This window comes from Phyllostomus hastatus, unplaced genomic scaffold (genome assembly GCF_019186645.2).
Source record: "Phyllostomus hastatus isolate PE091 unplaced genomic scaffold, TTU_PhHast_1.1 phas_scaffold_345, whole genome shotgun sequence".
Taxonomy (NCBI): domain Eukaryota; kingdom Metazoa; phylum Chordata; class Mammalia; order Chiroptera; family Phyllostomidae; genus Phyllostomus; species Phyllostomus hastatus.
In genome coordinates this window covers 31,410,523-31,427,703 of record NW_025334024.1, presented here as the reverse complement: position 1 = coordinate 31,427,703, position 17,181 = coordinate 31,410,523, and the positions used below count along the sequence as shown (strand labels likewise).

Here is a 17,181-nt window from a genome sequence, read left to right as displayed (position 1 = left end):
CTCCTGGGCCAGAGCAGCGCCGCAGGGCAAAAGGAGGGGGGTGGGCTCGCCCCTCGGGAGGGAGACGGTGGGGGGGCTGTCTCCTCCCTCTGGTCGCCGCCCCTCACGCTCGGCCTTGGCTCTCCGGACTCTCTGTCTTCGGCGCCCCACCCGCGGGCGTCTGGAAGGGGCAGGAAAGAGGTCGTCCCATGGGAGGGGGGGGCCGGGGGGCGAAGGGCAGCAGAGGCTTAGCCAGGTGCCGCCCGGGGCCCTGGGGGCAGGGAAGGGGGTATTGCCTGGGTGTTCCCTGTGGCCCCAGTCCCCGCCCCCAGGGCACGGGGGCGCCGAGGCTCAGGTGTCCCGGGTCACGGGGTGGGCGTGGGGCAGCTGCGCAGGCCTGAGCCCGCAGGTACGGGGACACCGAGACAGGCGTCCTCAAGGTGACCCGAGCGCAGGGGACGTGACAGAAGTGGGTCTTCCTCGTGGGGGCGCCCTGATGGAGGGGCCGTTGAGAGGGGGGCTCGTGCGGGAAGGACGCCTTACTCACCCCAGGGACTCTGGGGTGGGTGGCTGCCGGCTGTGGGGTGCAGACCCAACAGTGGGGTGCGGCCGCATCTCAAGGGAGCGCGCGCCCAGGGCTGTCCTTGGAGCCGTCTTCGCTCTGCGGGGGGTGCCGTCTGGGGCTCCGGCGAGGCCTTGAGGCCTCGAGGACGAGGACGGGTCGAGCTCTCGGGACCGAGGGTGCGTCCTTTCCCGCCAGGCCCCGCCCCCGGGGCTGCTCCCGGCCTCCCTGACGCTCCCACCGCGGGTTCCGGGGCTCGTCCGCGGACCCGGGGCGGCTCCGGGGCCGGGAAGCAGCTCGGGCGTGGCTCCCTCGAGTGAGCGCCCTGTGTGCAGTGAGTCTCAGCTCCGGGGCCCGCACCAGGGGGCGGGGCGGACCCCCGCGGCTCCGGTGCCTGCAGACACTGTCCGCCTGGGCGCAGCAGCCGCAGCCTGGCCCAGGGACGCCCACCGACGCCCACCCGGAGGCCTCCAACCCGCCCCGCCCCTTCCGGTCTGCATTCTTTTCCCTCCGGCCTCGTCCTGTTTGGAGGTCACTCCGTACCCCAGCCCCGACCTTGAACGCCGGAGTGCTGTCCCCGGGGCACGGCGCGAGGGGCTGCCCCGACCTGCTGTCTGCGGGGGCGGCGGGCAGCGCCTCTCTGCGTCTTGTGCCGGTCCGCCCGCACTCCGGGGCTGCCGGTGGCCGAGGACCCACAGAGGGCGAGCTTCCGCGCTGGCCCCAGAGGGGACGTCAGGCGGGGCGTCGTGGGGGTGGCCCCGCCCGCGGAAGCAGGGGCTGGTTCCTGGTGCCGGTGGTCCTCCCCCTCCCGGGGGCCTCATTTCCTCCTTCACTGAAGGACGCGGGGGGCTCCGCGCCTGCTGGAAAGGTCGCTGCCGCCTCCCGGGCTCTGGGGTGACCTGAGTGGGTCCCCACGGCAGGACTCCCGCAGGCCTCCTGGGCGGTGTGTCTCTCTTGCCCGGCAAGAGCGCTGGCCTGGTGGGCCCCGCGGAGTGGGCCGGTTCCCGGCACAGGGCGGGCGGGGAGCGGCTGCCTCAGGGGCACGTGGGCACGTGGGCCGCTCCCTGGTGGCCACTGCGCCAGCTGTGTCTCCGCCACCCTGCGCACCGCGGAGCTCTCGCCCCGGCAGGAAGCCCGCCCTGTGGGCCCCAGCCTCCACGCCGGGAGAGGCCTGCGGGCCAGGCTCACCGCAGCGGAGCCGTGGGGTCGGCCCCCACGGGGGCAGCGCGTCCGGGGCTGTGGGCTCGGTCTCTGTCTCCGAGGCACTTGCCCTGGCCCGACTTCCCCGAGGACCCAGCAGACCCGGGCCCGGGGCCCTGACTTTTATCCTTCCGCAGTAACATCTCGGGGCTCTAATTCCGGAGACGAGCATGTGTCCAAAACCACTAGGTGCGGGATGAGCCGGGTCCCGTCGGCACCCCCGTTGCCGGCTCCTGCCACGACCGCCCACGGCTGACTCGCGAGGAGCCGGCCGCACCCGCCTGGCAGCGCCCGGGGAGGAGCCGAGGCCGAGAGTGGGAGCCAGAGCATGAGGGATTTCAATTCCGCTTTATTCTCAACTTGAAATGGAGGAAAACAGACAAAAAACAAATAAGAAAGCTAAACAGTTGCGTGAGAGCTAGCAATTTGCCGGCCCGATGACAGACACTGCATTATCATAATTGTCTCCTCCACATGATAGGACAGAAAAATAATAATGTCATTTTATTTATAGCCGGGGTGGCCCCTTCATGAGAGTCATGCAAGTCGCTGCCAAGTGGAGTGGCTCGAATGACGTCTCTTGATCAGGGCTGTCCGAAGAGATCAAAGATGAGTGGCAGGTAATGGATACCCGGCGACACACCAAATCGAGAGCAGAAATGGGGCTGCCAGGGCCTGCCAGTTACCCATTAGGGGCGCGCCGGAGGCAGGCAGGCGGCCTGACACGTTGGCCGAACACCTAAATCAGCCGAGCGTCAGCGCTAAAATTGTGTATTATCATTGGAAATGGCTATTATTTCCTCGGTAACATTTCTGTTAAGGCTTTGTTTGTGCCGGGCTAACCCACAGTCGGGAGCGGAGTCGGACGGAGGCGAGCCCCGCGGACGGGAGGGGGGGGGCCCTGCGGTCTGGGCCGTCCCCTGGTCTAACCTCCGGGCCCGGCGGCCCGCCACCCGGCCCTGCGCCCTGCGCCCTGCGCCGGGGCCGGCGTGGTGCCCCAGGCCCCACCCTCGTGTGTCTCCGCGCGGCCGCATCACTCCCTCTTCTCCAGTCTGCTCCGCCATCCGGTTGGCCTATCACGAGCCCCAGGGAACCTGGAACCTTCCAGAGCACAGGGTGGGGGCGGCCCGAGCAGATGGAGGAGGAGGAGGGAAAGACGGCGCCCGCCCCACGCTCGCAGCCCGTGCGGGGCAGCCGGGCTGAGGCAGCTCCCGGTGGCACCGGGGGCGGGGGGCGGGGGGGTCTTCTCCTCCGGCACGTGAGTCACGCAGGGAAGCTGCGCTTCGTAGACGCGGGGTTTAGGAGGCTCAGGCGGGAGTAGCAGTTACCAGTTCGCGCAGATTGCGGGGGTGGCATGAGAGGAGAACCCCCCGGAAACGGGAGGCAGCGAGGCTGCAGGAGCGAACCCCGTGCCCGGGGGCGTGCAGGTGGCGCGGTGGGTGATTTCCATTCCGCGGCGCGTGCCGCAACGGTACAAATATTATTAAACATTGAAACGAGTGTACGAGTTAGCTAATTAGTATGTTTCTCTTTCTTTTAATAATCCCGGCGCATTTTCTTTCTTTGCTCCCTCTGTCTGTGTGCACGTGGTAACCCTAAAGAATATATTTAGAAACATAATTAGTTATAATTAGAAGCAAACAAACCTGGCCCAGGGTGGCTCCGATTTGTCTCATGGAACCGCAGGTAACGGTGGCGGCAGCAGGCGTCACGCTCCCTGCTGCCTTACCAAGTGACGGCCGGCCACACGTGTGCGCACGGGCGCGCACACCCATGCGTGTGCAGGCCCGCGCGCCTCCCAGGACCAAGGAGCCAGCAGCGGGAGTCACTTCTGCGCGGCTCGCCGCAGCCCCGCAGCCCCCCCCCCACCCCGGTCTCTCGGTCGTTGCCCGTGAGCGCTGCCTTGAAGCAGCGGGGACTCCGTGTCGCAGCGGCCGCACCGGTCCGCGGCGATGGGGGGAAGGCAGACGTTTGACTGCTAGGCCTCTTGGCGGGGGATTTGGTCAAGAAGTCCCTTCCAGTTTGTCACGCACGGCCGTGGCCGGGGCTCCACGGGAAGCCTGCGGCCTGGCCCCGGACACCACCGTTCTGGGGGCACCCCGGCCCCGCCCGAAGTGACAGGCTGCGTACGCAGGGCCGACCTGAAGGAGGCCTCCGCGCTTCTGGTCATTTGCTCGCGGAGGACACACCACTTCCCTGAGGGGCAGCCAGTCCCCTTTGACATTTGACCTTGCCCTACAGAAAGCCCCCACCCCCTTGAGCGGATCCCACCCCAGACCTCTGTGTCAATAGAAGTTCAGACAAATCTGTGCTCGTGCTGGCTTTCGAGTGGGAATTTTTTAAAAAATTTCTCTTGAATTATGTAAAGATGCATCACAAGATATTTACGATTAAAAAAACAGATATTCTTTTTATATACTGATAAAATTGGAAACGTGGAAGCATATTTGGTAAGCGTAAACAGATGGTTAAAGATATTTGCTGGGAAGTATCAGAGACAGTCGTTCCTGACTCGCCTGCTGGGCTGAGCACCCCTCTGAGAAGCCGGCTCCCGGGGCCTCGGGCGGGGGTCCGGCTCCCGGGCGCCGCGGAAGGACACCGGTCTCCTCGTCCCGGGGCCGCAGCGGAGCCTGCCCGTGGGCCCCGCGCCCTCTGCTCTTTCTGGCCGCCAGCTCGCCGAGGGGGCCTTCCGCCGCTGAGCAAGACAGCTTCGGGGCGCCCTCCCCGCTCGGGGTGCCGGCCGCGAGGCCTCGCTCAGGAGGCCGCGCATGCGTGCCGTGCTCCGGCCACCTTCTCTCGGGGGACGCGGTCCTGCTCCCCGCGAGGGCGCGCGGCGGGAGGGCTCCTTCGGGTGCCGGGGGTGCGGCGCGGCGTCAGAGAGGCTGCCGGAAGGAGGGAAGCAGAGAGGGACGCGCGGCCTTTCTCCCGGTCCGGAGGGCACGGTCCCCCACACGGCCTTTCGGAGGACACGGCCGGCGGTTCGGAGGCGGCGCGGAGAGCCCGGGACGCCGGCACGGGGGTCCCGGTTGGGTCGCCGGGGTGCGGGCTGGGGTGCGCGGAGGTGGGGCGGGGCGGGCAGGAGATGGCCCTGTTTTTCACAAGCCGATCTGAAACGCTTTCACTGGAATTGTTCAGCAGCAATAATCTGTCAACAGATTACAATTTTGCTTAATTTTAATGCGGCTAACTTAAGATGGTTGTATAGTAAATTTATGCAACTGATCACAGTTATTAAATTACTACGTCTGCAAAGGAAGCAATCAAACCTCTTATTACAGTTGCTGTGAGTGAATGCTAAATGTCACGGAGCCACCCGCGCACTGCGGGGAGCCGCACTCCAGTTAAAGATGCATAAAATATCAGCACTTTTTTAGCGCGTGTGCATCCAACAAAGACTCCCATCGTAATTAACTGGTATGGAAATAAATAATTCTTACAAACTACCTCCGAAACAGGCGTGCTGCGGTTTTTGTCAAAGTCGGCTTCTCCGCGGCGGCGGCGGCAGGCCAGCCCTCAGACCCTCTCCCGCCCGCCCACCGACGCCGTGAAACGTTTGGGTCTCGCAGAGAGGGTCGAGAGTGATATCACAAACCCGACGCTCAGCGCGAAAAAGTGATCTGTGGTGATTAATTTAATTATACAAGTGAAGGTTTTGATATTTAAAGGACTCGAGATTAATTTTGGGGGGTGCGGTCCCAGTTTGCCCGTTCTCTCTGTAAACAGCCGAGGAGGCCTGTGGTGCTGGGCTGCCCAGAAAGGTGGGCAGGGAGCCGCAGGCACAGGCCGTGCCCGAACCCCGGTGCCACACGGCCGCCAGTCCCCGTGGGCAGGTCTCTCGGCCCCATTGGGGTGGTCTGTACGGGCGGACAGCGTGTGGGCGGCGACTTGGGGCCGCACCTGGGCGCGGCGGGCCTGGGGGCCCCGGGGCTGACCATCGTTCCAGCGAGAGTGTCACACCAGGACCCTCACCAGAGCTGCGTTTTTCTGGAACCGGCTTACTTTCGCTGGCCCGGGCCATCGTCACAGCTCTGTCGGCTCGGAGGGCCCTGGACTGTCCCCTGGCCAGCGCCCACACTCGGCCTGGTCTGGGGGGTTTCAGAAATCTGGCCCAGCAAGCCTTCGGGCGGTGCTGGGCGCGCGGGCCCGGCCGGGGAGACGGGGAGGTGGGAGGGTGGGTGAACGCTGCTCCGGCACCCAAAGGGCAGGCCTCACCCCTGGGTCGGTTCCGGCTACTCAGCAACCCGCGGTGCTGCATCCAAACAGAGTCCCCCTGCGGCCCGGTGACGCCGGCTGTGGGGGAGGCTGCTGGCCCCGTCCAGCCCAGCCCGCACTGCCCTCCAGAGAGAGGGCGTGGCCTGCGCCCTCTGTGGGGTGCTGTGGAGAAGGGGCAGTTTACGAGGGTCGGGGGCAGTGCCTGCTGGCCCCCCGCTCCCGGGTCCCTTGCCCGGGGGCTGCAGGGGCTGCAGGGCCGCGGGGAACGGACGTGGGTTGGCCAGGAAGCAGGCGCCGCTCTCCTGCCCAGGGCATGCGTTCGGGTGGGTTTGTCGGGGGCGGTTTGCTCCAGGCCACGTGGAACACGGCCTCGTGGGGCAGTCAGGCCTGTGCAGGCCTCCACTTGTGCACACGTGGGCGGGCATGTGCCCGTGTGTCCGTTGTGTGCACTTGTGCGTGGAGTCATTTACCCGTGCGTGCAGGTGTAAGCCACGTACAGACAGGAGCGTGAGCCTCGTCACCCGACTTGTCCGTGAGCAGCGGGCACTCGGAACCCGCCGGGCAGGGCCTCGCTGCGGGCCTGGGGCGCGGCGTCGGGACGGAGGTGGCCGAGCTCCGGTCCCTGTGTACCCTGCACGCTTGGAAGAGAAAAGTGACAGGCGTGTGTGGTGTTTGAGGGCAAAAGCGAATACACACGTGTAAGGCCCATTAGGGGACTGGCTGTATGGTTGGGAATGGGAAGAAGACAGCATTGCATAATAAAACATTCGGAATGTAGAATCGCCTGAAGAGAGTTGATTTTGGTTTAAACGTAACAACACCAGCTTCTGAAACAATCGCAAACACTGGCCCCTGGCTGTCTGCACGTTCTGTGTCTCTGGCCCTGGGGTTGGTGGGGGGGGATGAGCGGTCCTGCGCCTCGTTCTCACTGGCTTCCTGACGCTGGCCCAGCACACCCGGGGCACAGGCTGAGGCTCAGGGACCCGGCCGCCTTCGGACCTCGGGGAGCCCTGCGGGCGGCTGCCTGGGCCCCGCCTGTGGCTCTGGTGCAGACTCGCGTGCTGAGATCGAGTGGTTTCGGGCCTTTGTGCTGGTGGCTCTATGGGCCCTTCACCACCTCCAGGGGTGGGGCGGGGAGGCCCTGCGGGGGGAGGGGGCGGTGCGGGGGGCGGCAGGAGTGGGGCCCGGCTCACACCCCGGCTCTCTGACCCACCAGCTGGGCTCTAAGCAACCTCACCTGAGGAACGGGGTGAGCGTGAGGAGGGCGGGGGCAGTGGAAATACGACCCCGCCAAGTGCTGAAAACGAGAGCAAAGAGATGCCCAGACCCCTGCCGCCGCGCCGTCCTCACCATCCTCCTCTCTGTCGGGCTGGGCGAGGCGGGTGGTCCTGCCCGGGCACCCTGGGGTGCCTGGGGCTCCCCCCAGCCCCCTCCATTGCCTCCCGCGACCCGGCAGGCCTTGCCGGCCTCTGGCTGTGGTGGCCCTGCTCCGGGACAACGCCCAGCACGGGGCCAGGGCCCTTCTTGGACGCATGGGGCTCAGCTGGGCCTCCCCAGCCCCGGCCACTCCTGTGGGTCACTTCCCTGTCCCCCCCGGCCGCGGACAGCGCGGTGTGCCCAGGATGCAGACTCCAAGCAGGGGCAGGGTCCCGGCGGCTGCCGTTATGGTTCTCGGCCCTGCAGCTGTCCCCGCGCACCCGCCTTCTGCCTGGTCACGGGAGGTGACCTCACACACGTGGGCCGGCCACCCCGGGCCGGGGGAAGAGGATGCTGTCTTCACTGGGGCAGCAGCTTTCAGGGACGCAGGGGGAGCACAGGACTGGGGTCCCTCGCGCCTGGCTTCCCGGTCACCTGTGTCCTCCCAGCCGGGCCCGTGCCGCCCCCCCAGCCCCACCCAGCCGGGCCCCAGCGCCCTGGGGCGGCCGGGAGGAGAGAGCCTCGAGGACGTGCTGACGGCGGGGGCTGCTCTGAGAGCGGGGAGGCGCGGCTCCGACCGACACGTGTTCAGTGTAAACACGCTCGCGGAGGGCTGTCGAGGGAGCCACACGCGAGGCGGCTCTGCATGATCTCGGGCTCCCCGCGCCCCGCCGGTGCCGCGTGGTGGGCCGGGGCGCCTTCCTCCCGGCCACGCCCCTGTGGCCTCCGGAGTCCCCTCAGTGCCCCGCGCACAGGCTCTGCGCCGGGGAGTCGATCCAGGCGCTGCCGGGCACGTGACTCTCCCCCCGGAGACCCCCAAAGAGCGCCCTCCCCACACGCAGGCCGCCGGGGTCGGCCGGGCCTGGGGCTGCGACTGGCCGAGGGCCGGGGCCGGGCGGCAGGAGGCCGTCCCCTGGGAAGCTGGCCGTGACCTACTTTCTGAGCTGGGCTTCTGTCTTTGTAACGTTGAATCGAGTTCATCTTTGATGTAAAAAATACCGGTGTTCGATTGTGATCACAGGCGGCCGCCCCGTGGAGCCGCTCCGACCCTGCTCCCCCACGCCCACGCGGCGCCGGCACTGAGGAGGCCGTGCCCCGGGCCCCCACCTTCTCCAGGGGCTCCGGTTTGCGTGTGCCCCCCCAGCCGTCCCGGCTGGCCGCCCTGTGCGGCCCCGCGGGGGCGCCGGCAGCAAGGGTCGGGGCGTCTCGCAGAACGTGTGCTTGCAGCTTGAGGAGCCCCCGTTCATCAGCGGCAGGGGCGACCCGGTCCCACTGGGGCCGAAGGAGGCCGGCGGGACCCCTCTCAGGGCGTGAGGTGCTCGCCCTCTCAGGAGCGAGCCGGCACGCACGCACACACGCACACGCACACACACGCACCCACTTCTCTGTCTTAGAGCCATTTGTCTCTGAATGCCAAATTGCAATAATTAACCATCATTGATCTTAAATTCAATTAACTTCATTAACGCAGGTCATGACGAGGGTGCCTGTAAGGGAGAGGCATTTGGCAAGTGTCTCTGCTCATGTGACATTCCGGCTCCTCCGTGGTGGCCGCCGACCTCCAGACTGCCCCTGCGGGGGCAGCGGGCGGAGGGCTGGGGGGGCGCGGGCGGGCCGGGTCCGTCGGAGGCTCCCCGGGTTTTGGGCAGGAGGCAGGTGGCCACAGGGCGGCGAGTGCGCCTCCTGCTGTGCGCTCGGTGCACAGGCCGGCCGCTGCCCGAGGCGGCGCCGCAGGACCCTGGGGCTTCCGGAGGGCAGCCCGCCGCCTGAGTGTGCGGATGCAGACACTGTCTGTCCTGGCCGAGGAGGGGAGAGGCCGGGGCTCCCACCACCAGCTCCCGGGGGACGCAGGAGCGCCCCTGGTTCTCACGCACGCTGTCCCCGGCAAGCGCCTCGGCAGACGGGCCCCTGACGCACGGCAGGGGCCTCGCTTCGTAGAAACACCGTCCCCGCAATGCTTTTGAGCAACCCCCCCGCCCCCCCCCCGCCCCCCATCCCCGTGCACTCACACCCTGTGCTGCGGTGCGGGAGCCGCCTGGGGAGAGCCCTCCCTCCCGGCCAGGGCGTCCCCTCCTGCACCCCCAGAACAGCACCCACACCCAGGCCAGGGTCCTCCTCCGGGGCGCCCGTCACACAGCCTCACACGCAGCTCCGCCAGGCTCCAGGCGTGCCCAGGCCGGCTCCGGGGTTGTACCCCCACATGACAACGGTCTGGCAGGCCTTCCCACGTTGGCACTCGTGGGTTTACCTCGTCCTCCTAAAGGGAGCAGTCCCTTCAGCAGAAGACACGAAGGGCCAGCCTGCAGAAGGAAGTGGGCAGGCGGATGGATCTTCCCCAGGTGGACACGTGCGTGAGGCCAGGGCCCCAACCCAGAAGGGGACCGGCGCCCAGGGGTCCCCGGAGCCGCCTCCCGGCCCCCAGCCTCTGGGACGCCACGGTCTGGCTTTGCCCAGCTTGCGCGTTTACTTGCAGGGGTCCCAGCAGTCTGTGTGTTCTCTCTGCGGCGTCGTTCCCACTACGTTTGCTCGTGAGGCTCCTCCAGTGGGTGGGGCAACGGTTTGTTCGCCTCCCGGCACACCGTGGGCCCCATCGCGGCCGTGGGGCCGGCCCCAGCCCCTGGCCGGCAGGAGTGACGTGCCGGAGGGCGTGCGGGTCTCCGGTGGGAGGCGGGGGCGTTGTCGCTGGCAGATGCGCGGGGCGGCGGGGGGTGGGGTGGGGAATGGCTGTGTTGCGGGACGTGCGCTGGGGCAGCCTCGGCCAGCCTTCCGGACAGGTCTCGCAGGGGCTGTGTGGCTCACGCCGCAGCGAGAGGGCGTGTTTCTGTGGCCCCGCGCCTCCGCCGGCACGGGCGCTGCCCTCTGGGATTCCCTGTAAGTGGCTGCGCGTTAGTTACTCCCCAGCACCTGCGGGTGCACCTGCGGGTGTTCATCCTCCGCTGTGGAGCTGGGAGACGGGAGGCCGGAAACCCCCTCAAACGTGGAAGTGTCTGCGCGTGTGGGTGTTTCTCTGCCGTGCGGACCCCCCCTCGGGCCGGCAGTGCGCACGGTTTCCCTTTGGCCGCGGGCTCCTCACCGCCCTCCCCAAGGTGACCGTGACAAGTGCCGCACTGACCGCCGGGTGACAGTGCCACCCTCATTCTTCGCCGTTTTAACATTCGCTTTCCCCTCCCCACCGTCGCTCAAAACGGTGAGGCCCGCGGGTCCTTGGGTCTGGACAGGACACCCCCAGCCCGGGCATCCGAGTGTCGGCGTGGGGCAGCGAGGCTGGCGTTCGGCAGGGAGACTGTGGCGTGTGCGACGCCATCCAGCCGACAGGCCTTGTTCGTGGGTGGGTTTGGGGACGCCTGTTTTGATAGAAAGGAAGTTGAGAGCAGTGGGTATTGTTATACACCAGCCAAAGTTATGAAACGTTTGAACTTCATTTCCTTAAACTATCTGGGAAGACCCGCTCCCTCTCCTGAGCGTGACCTGGCCGTTCAGGCCGGCCTTGCATGGGGACCGGCAGGCCCGAGTGGGTGCATCCTGGGTGTGGGCGGGTCAGACCCCGGCGGCCGCCGGCAGGGCTGTGGGCCTTGGGCAGGGACCCTGGCCCAGGTGGCCTCCAGGCTGGTGCCCTGCACTGTGAGGGAAGGCCTGGGCGTCTCCGGGGTGCTGCGAGCCGAGCCTCCTCTTCCCGGCCCCGCCCCCTGAAGGGCCTTGCCGTGGGCTGGCCCCCGGTCCGTGGGACCTGGGAGCCATGTGCTCCTGGGTGGGAGGTGGGCCGGCGAAGCCACTAGGTTTTCCCTCAGCTGGTGGCCTTCGTGCCCAGTGGGCTCTTTCATGTCCACCCATGGCCTGCTGCTTCTGGCTGTGTGGTGTCCCCTGTAGCGGCCGTTGGGGGGCCGTGTCTGGACTCCTGCCTCCCCCTGACTTGTTCTGGGGCTGCACCTGTGTCGTGGGCACCTCCAGGGGAAGGACGCTGAGGACCCCCCTCCATTTGCAGGCCAGGCTCCAGAGGGAGCGAAGCCCCGCTGGACACTGGAAACCATCTGCTCTGTGTCCCCAGTTTGCCAGGATGGAGAGGAGTCCCGGGGTGCCGGACTCTCGGGCTCAGGCTGAGGCAGATCCAGGCAAACCGCACCTCGGGCCACCCTCCGTCCTGATGCGCCGGCCAGCCCCTTGGGGGTGCGAGCCGGGTGCCCAGACCGCACTGCGGGCTGCGGAAGGGGACCGCGAGACGCCCTGCATGCTCCTCCTCCTCTCCTTTCCCGGGGCACAGTCCCTGCCCCGACGCAGCCAGCCGGGCAGCCCTGGGCCGGCACCGTGTCCCCTGTCCCCTGACCCCGTGGGCCCTGGCCCGGGGGAAGGAGCTCGTCGGCCACTTGAACTTGCCGTCTCTCAGTGCGTGGCCCCACACGTGTGGCCCCACGCAGCACGCCACGCCTGTGACGCCCGGGCCGGGCGCTGCCTGTCACCCCTAACGGACACTTGTGGCTCCTGCTCTCACTCGCGTGGGGGCAGAGTGTCCCTGGGCCACTGTCCCCCCATGTTGGGATGTCACCACCATGTCAACGTGGGAGGCTTGGCACCCAGGGAGGGCGTTGGGAGGGCAGGGGCGCCCGCCTGGGCCAGCGGAAGCGTGTCTGTGGGTCTCCGTTGGTCCGAGTCAGTGTCACCGTGTCTGCTGGTAGGACATTTGTTGGGGGTGAGAGTCCCGCAAACAAAGCTGCTTTTTCTTCTCTAAGAGTCCGTGTTGGGTTCCGACCCCCGTGCAGCCCGCGGCTCCCTTCCCCCCGCCCGGCCCTCTGACACTTGCAGCTGGAGGGGGGGGGGGCAGGGGGCAGACGCACGGCTCTCCCTCCTCCTCTGGCTTCAAGGTGAAACGGTGGCTCAGCACCAGGCCGCTGCCGTGGGGTCAGCTCTGCGTCCAGGGCCCATGCACGGGTGGTGCCACCGTGTCCTGTCCTCACGGGCCCGGCTCAGTGGTCGGTGCCGGGCGAGCCCCACGAAGGAGTGACCGAAGTCACGGGATGCAAGAAAATGAGAAGGAGGTCGCGTCGTTCTGCCAACACAAGTGCCCCCGGGGCCCGTGTCCCTGGGCGACGGCTCGGGGGCCTGCAGCCGTTCGGCCCTGCCCCCCGCCTGCCCGGCACGTGCTCGCCAGGCGAGCACCCCGGCCTCCCGCTTCCGGAAGGCAGGCCCTGTTGGATGCCCGTGGAGCTGACGCTGAGTCAATATTGACAAAGTAGTCTAAAGAGCAAACACTCTGACATTTGTAAGGTCCACTGGAAGGTCTTGTATGTGTTTATACAGCGCGAGTGAGTGGTGCATACCAATCGTCCCGCACCCGCCCCGACACCGTCCGCTCGGGCGGCGTGCTGCGGCCGCTGGGCGCGGCTGAGCGGGTGCGGGCGCGGGGCCGTGCTGGGGGCAACGGTGGTCGGAGTCTCCCTCCCACGGGGGACAGCGAGCACCTGTCTCCTGACAGGACACGCGGGCCAAGCCTTGAGGAGACCTGCTTTTCCAGATGGAAGGGGGAGAAAAACCCACAAAATCTCATTTTTAATTTACTTCAATTGGTATACTTTCTTTTTACTTCGTAAAAATTTTATTGATGTTTTTGTCCTTTATATTTATTAAAGATTGAGCCTCAAAAATGTAATGAGTAAAAAATGCTTGCTTAATTTAAATTGTGAATCTGTCTGTTAAGAAATGCATTAGGGGTAGGAGAAGCATAAGACATATTAATTGACAGACAGGAACTGCTGTCTCTGAGGTTGATACAAGTAATTTATTACTTTAGAAATGAATGCCACCTCCAGAATGTGCTTCATTAATTTCAAATTTAGTTTTAATTTCAAGCTGTTGCCCCTTGAGAAGAATAAGGTGGCAAATTATGTTTGAAGAGCAGATATTTTTTTGTACTCCAAAGAAACACCACATTGTAACTATTTAATTTTTCAAATAAATGTGCCCATCGGCTTTGCTGCATTTTCCTGGGAGCTGAGAAAATATTTCAGGTAAGACCGACACCCACTAACGCTTTCTTTTCTCTCTCTTCTTCCCCCGGTCTCTCTTCTTTCTGTCGCACCTGCCCCACCTTCTCACCTGTCACCACGGCAGCCTATGTTTCCGACGAGCTAAAGGCTGCCGCCCTGGTGGAGGAAGACCTGGACCCGGAAGAGAGCGCGGCAGATGGGGAGCCCTCGGCCAAGTACGCGTGCCCCGAGAAGGAGCTCAGCAAGACCTGCCCCAGCTACCAGAACTCGCCCGCTGCCGAGTTCTCCAGCCACGACCTGGACAGCGAGTCGCACATCAGCGAGGCCAGTGACCGCATGGCTGACTTCGAGAGCGGCTCCATCAAGAACGAGGAGGAGACCAAGGAGGCGGCGGTGGCGCTGGAGGACACGACCGTGTCGGACAGCCTGGAGCAGATGAAGGCCGTGTACAACAACTTCCTGTCCAACTCCTACTGGTCCAACCTCAGCCTCAACCTGCACCAGCCGTCCTCGGAGAAGCACCCCGGCAGCAGCAGCAGCAGCAGCAGCAGCGGTAGCAGCTGCGGGAGCGGCAGCTTTGACTGGCACCAGAGCGCCGTGGCCAAGACGCTGCAGCAGGCGCCACCGAGCCGCGCCCTGCCCGAGCCCAGCCTGTTCAGCACGGTGCAGCTGTACCGCCAGAGCAGCAAGCTCTACGGCTCCATCTTCACGGGCGCCAGCAAGTTCCGCTGCAGGGACTGCAGCGCCGCCTACGACACGCTGGTGGAGCTGACGGTGCACATGAATGAGACGGGCCACTACCGCGACGACAACCACGAGGCGGACAACAACAACCCCAAGCGCTGGTCCAAGCCGCGCAAGCGCTCGCTGCTGGAGATGGAGGGCAAGGAGGACGCGCAGAAGGTGCTCAAGTGCATGTACTGCGGCCACTCCTTCGAGTCCCTGCAGGACCTGAGCGTGCACATGATCAAGACGAAACACTACCAGAAAGTGCCTCTGAAGGAGCCCGTCACGCCCGTCGCGGCCAAAATCCTCCCCGCCGCCCGGAAGAAAGCGCCCCTGGAGCTGGAGCCGCCCAGCTCCCCGGACTCCACGGGCGGGACGCCCAGGGCCGCGCCGGCCGACGCGCACGACGCGCTCCAGAAGAACGCCAACCCCTACATCACGCCCAACAACCGCTACGGCCACCAGAACGGCGCCAGCTATGCCTGGCACTTCGAGGCCCGCAAGTCCCAGATCCTCAAGTGCATGGAGTGCGGCAGCTCCCACGACTCCCTGCAGGAGCTCACCGCCCACATGATGGTCACCGGCCACTTCATCAAGGTCACGAACTCGGCCATGAAGAAGGGGAAGCCCATCCTGGAGACGCCCGTCACGCCCACCGTCACCACCCTGCTGGATGAGAAGGTGCAGTCGGTGCCCCTGGCGGCCACCACCTTCACGTCCCCCTCCCACACGCCGGCCAGCGTGTCCCCCAAGCTGAGCGTGGAGGTCAAGAAGGAAGTGGACAAGGAGAGAGCAGTGCCTGACGAGAAGCCCAAGGACAAGGAGAAGCCCTGTGAGGAGGAAGGCAAGTACGACGTCCCCTCCAAGTACCACTATTTGACGGAAAATGACTTAGAGGAGAGTCCCAAGGGGGGGCTGGACATCCTCAAGTCCCTGGAGAACACCGTGACGTCTGCCATCAACAAGGCCCAGAACGGCACCCCCAGCTGGGGGGGCTACCCCAGCATCCACGCCGCCTACCAGCTCCCCAATATGATGAAGCTGTCCTTGGGCTCGGCCGGGAAGGGCGCGCCCCTGAAGCCCGTGTTCAGCGCCAGCGAGATCCTGTCCCCCACGAAAAGCCAGACCCTGGTCTCCTCGCCCGGCAGCCAGACCTCGCCCGTGCCCAAGACCAACTTCCATGCCATGGAGGAGCTGGTGAAGAAGGTCACGGAGAAAGTGGCCAAGGTCGAGGAGAAGATGAAGGAGCCGGAGGGCAAGCTCTCTCCACCCAAGCGGGCCACCCCGTCCCCCTGCAGCAGCGATGGCAGCGAGCCCATCAAGATGGAGGCGTCCGGCGACGGGGGCTCCCAGAGCCAGGAGCACAGCCCCAGCCCCGCGCGGGACGGGGGCAAGGAGGGCAGCCCCCCGGCGGAGCCCGTGGAGAATGGCCAGGAGCTGGGCCAGCCCGCGGGCAGCAGCCTGAGCAGCAGCACCGCCATCATCACAGACCACCCCCCCGAGCAGCCGTTCGTGAACCCGCTGAGCGCCCTCCAGTCGGTCATGAACATCCACCTGGGCAAGGCTGCCAAGCCCTCCCTGCCCGCCCTGGACCCCATGAGCATGCTCTTCAAGATGAGCAACAGCCTGGCCGAGAAGGCGGCCCTGGCCACGCCGCCCGCCCTGCCGCCCCGGAAGGCGGACCCCCTGGACCGCTACCTCTACCACGCCAGCCACGACCAGCCCATAGACCTGACGAAGGGCAAGGGCGACAAAGGCTGCTCGGCGGGGTCGGTGCTGCTGTCGGCCACGTCCACGTCCCCGGCCACCTCCTCGTCCACGGGGACCACGGCGAAGACGTCCGCCGTCGCGTCCTTCCTGTCGAGCTCGCCGCTCCGCGAGAACGCCCTGTCGGACATATCCGACATGCTGAAGAACCTGACCGAGAGCCACACGTCCAAGTCCTCCACCCCCTCCAGCGTCTCGGAGAAGTCCGACCTCGACGGGGCGACGCTGGAGGAGGCGGAGGAGGCGACGCCCGCGCAGAAGAGGAAGGGCCGCCAGTCCAACTGGAACCCCCAGCACCTGCTGATCCTGCAGGCCCAGTTCGCCGCCAGCCTGCGGCAGACCACGGAGGGCAAGTTCATCATGTCGGACCTGAGCCCGCAGGAGCGCATGCACATCTCCAGGTTCACGGGGCTCTCCATGACCACCATCAGCCACTGGCTCGCCAACGTGAAGTACCAGCTCCGAAGGACAGGCGGGACCAAGTTCCTCAAAAACCTGGACACGGGCCACCCCGTGTTCTTTTGCAATGACTGCGCGTCGCAGATCAGGACTCCCTCCACGTACATCAGCCACCTGGAGTCTCACCTGGGCTTCCGGCTCCGGGACCTGTCCAAACTGTCCGCCGAACAGCTCAGCGGCCAGATAGCACAAACCAAGTCGCCCTCGGAGAAGCTGATGACGTCCTCCCCCGAGGAGGACCTGGGCACCTCCTACCAGTGCAAGCTGTGCAACCGGACCTTTGCGAGCAAGCACGCGGTGAAACTTCACCTGAGCAAGACGCACGGCAAGTCCCCGGAGGACCACCTCCTGTATGTGTCCGAGCTGGAGAAGCAGTAGCGTTGGCTGCCGGCGAGGCGGCTGTGGTTTGCTCTGAGGGAAACGGCGGCAGGCACCTGAAGGCCCCTGTCCGGCCGTGGCACGGGCCCCCCTTCCCGGCAGAGCGCCGCTCCGGGCTGGACCGTGCTGTGTGGTTGTCAAGTGGCCGGTGGAGGCGCGTGACCGGCTGCCGTCACTGGCGAACATGGAGGTGGAGACGCAGTGCTGAGCGTCGGGGACTTCGTGTGCGTGGGGTTTCGTCGGGGGCGCCCGGCGCTCCGCGCTGCATGCTTTCACGGACCGTCTGACCCCGCGTCGGTAACGGCCCGGCGCCGCCCGCCCCGCGCCTGCGGCGCGCCGGGGCTCCTCACCCTCTCATCTGTAGCCCTCCGAGTACTTTGAAGCACTTTTGCATTCATTTGGTTAAAAAATAAAATAAAATTATAATAATGTAGGAAGCTCTGTTTTTTAAACTCCTTACCAGCTTCGTTATAATTACTAATATGAACCTCCACTTATGCAGGT

At 65.7% G+C, this 17,181-nt stretch overlaps 1 protein-coding gene across 1 annotated transcript in view; it reads left to right on the top strand.

Annotated features, from left to right (window-relative positions):
* The window catches only part of TSHZ3 (teashirt zinc finger homeobox 3), a 50,170-nt gene extending 33,358 nt beyond the window's left edge, over positions 1-16,812 (top strand). The window contains exon 2 of the mRNA XM_045819231.1: positions 13,472-16,812. Within this exon, the coding sequence (XP_045675187.1) occupies positions 13,472-16,677 (3,206 nt within the window). The 3' untranslated portion in view covers positions 16,678-16,812. The remainder of the gene's footprint in view (positions 1-13,471) is intronic.
* The last annotated feature ends 369 nt before the right edge of the window (positions 16,813-17,181 follow it).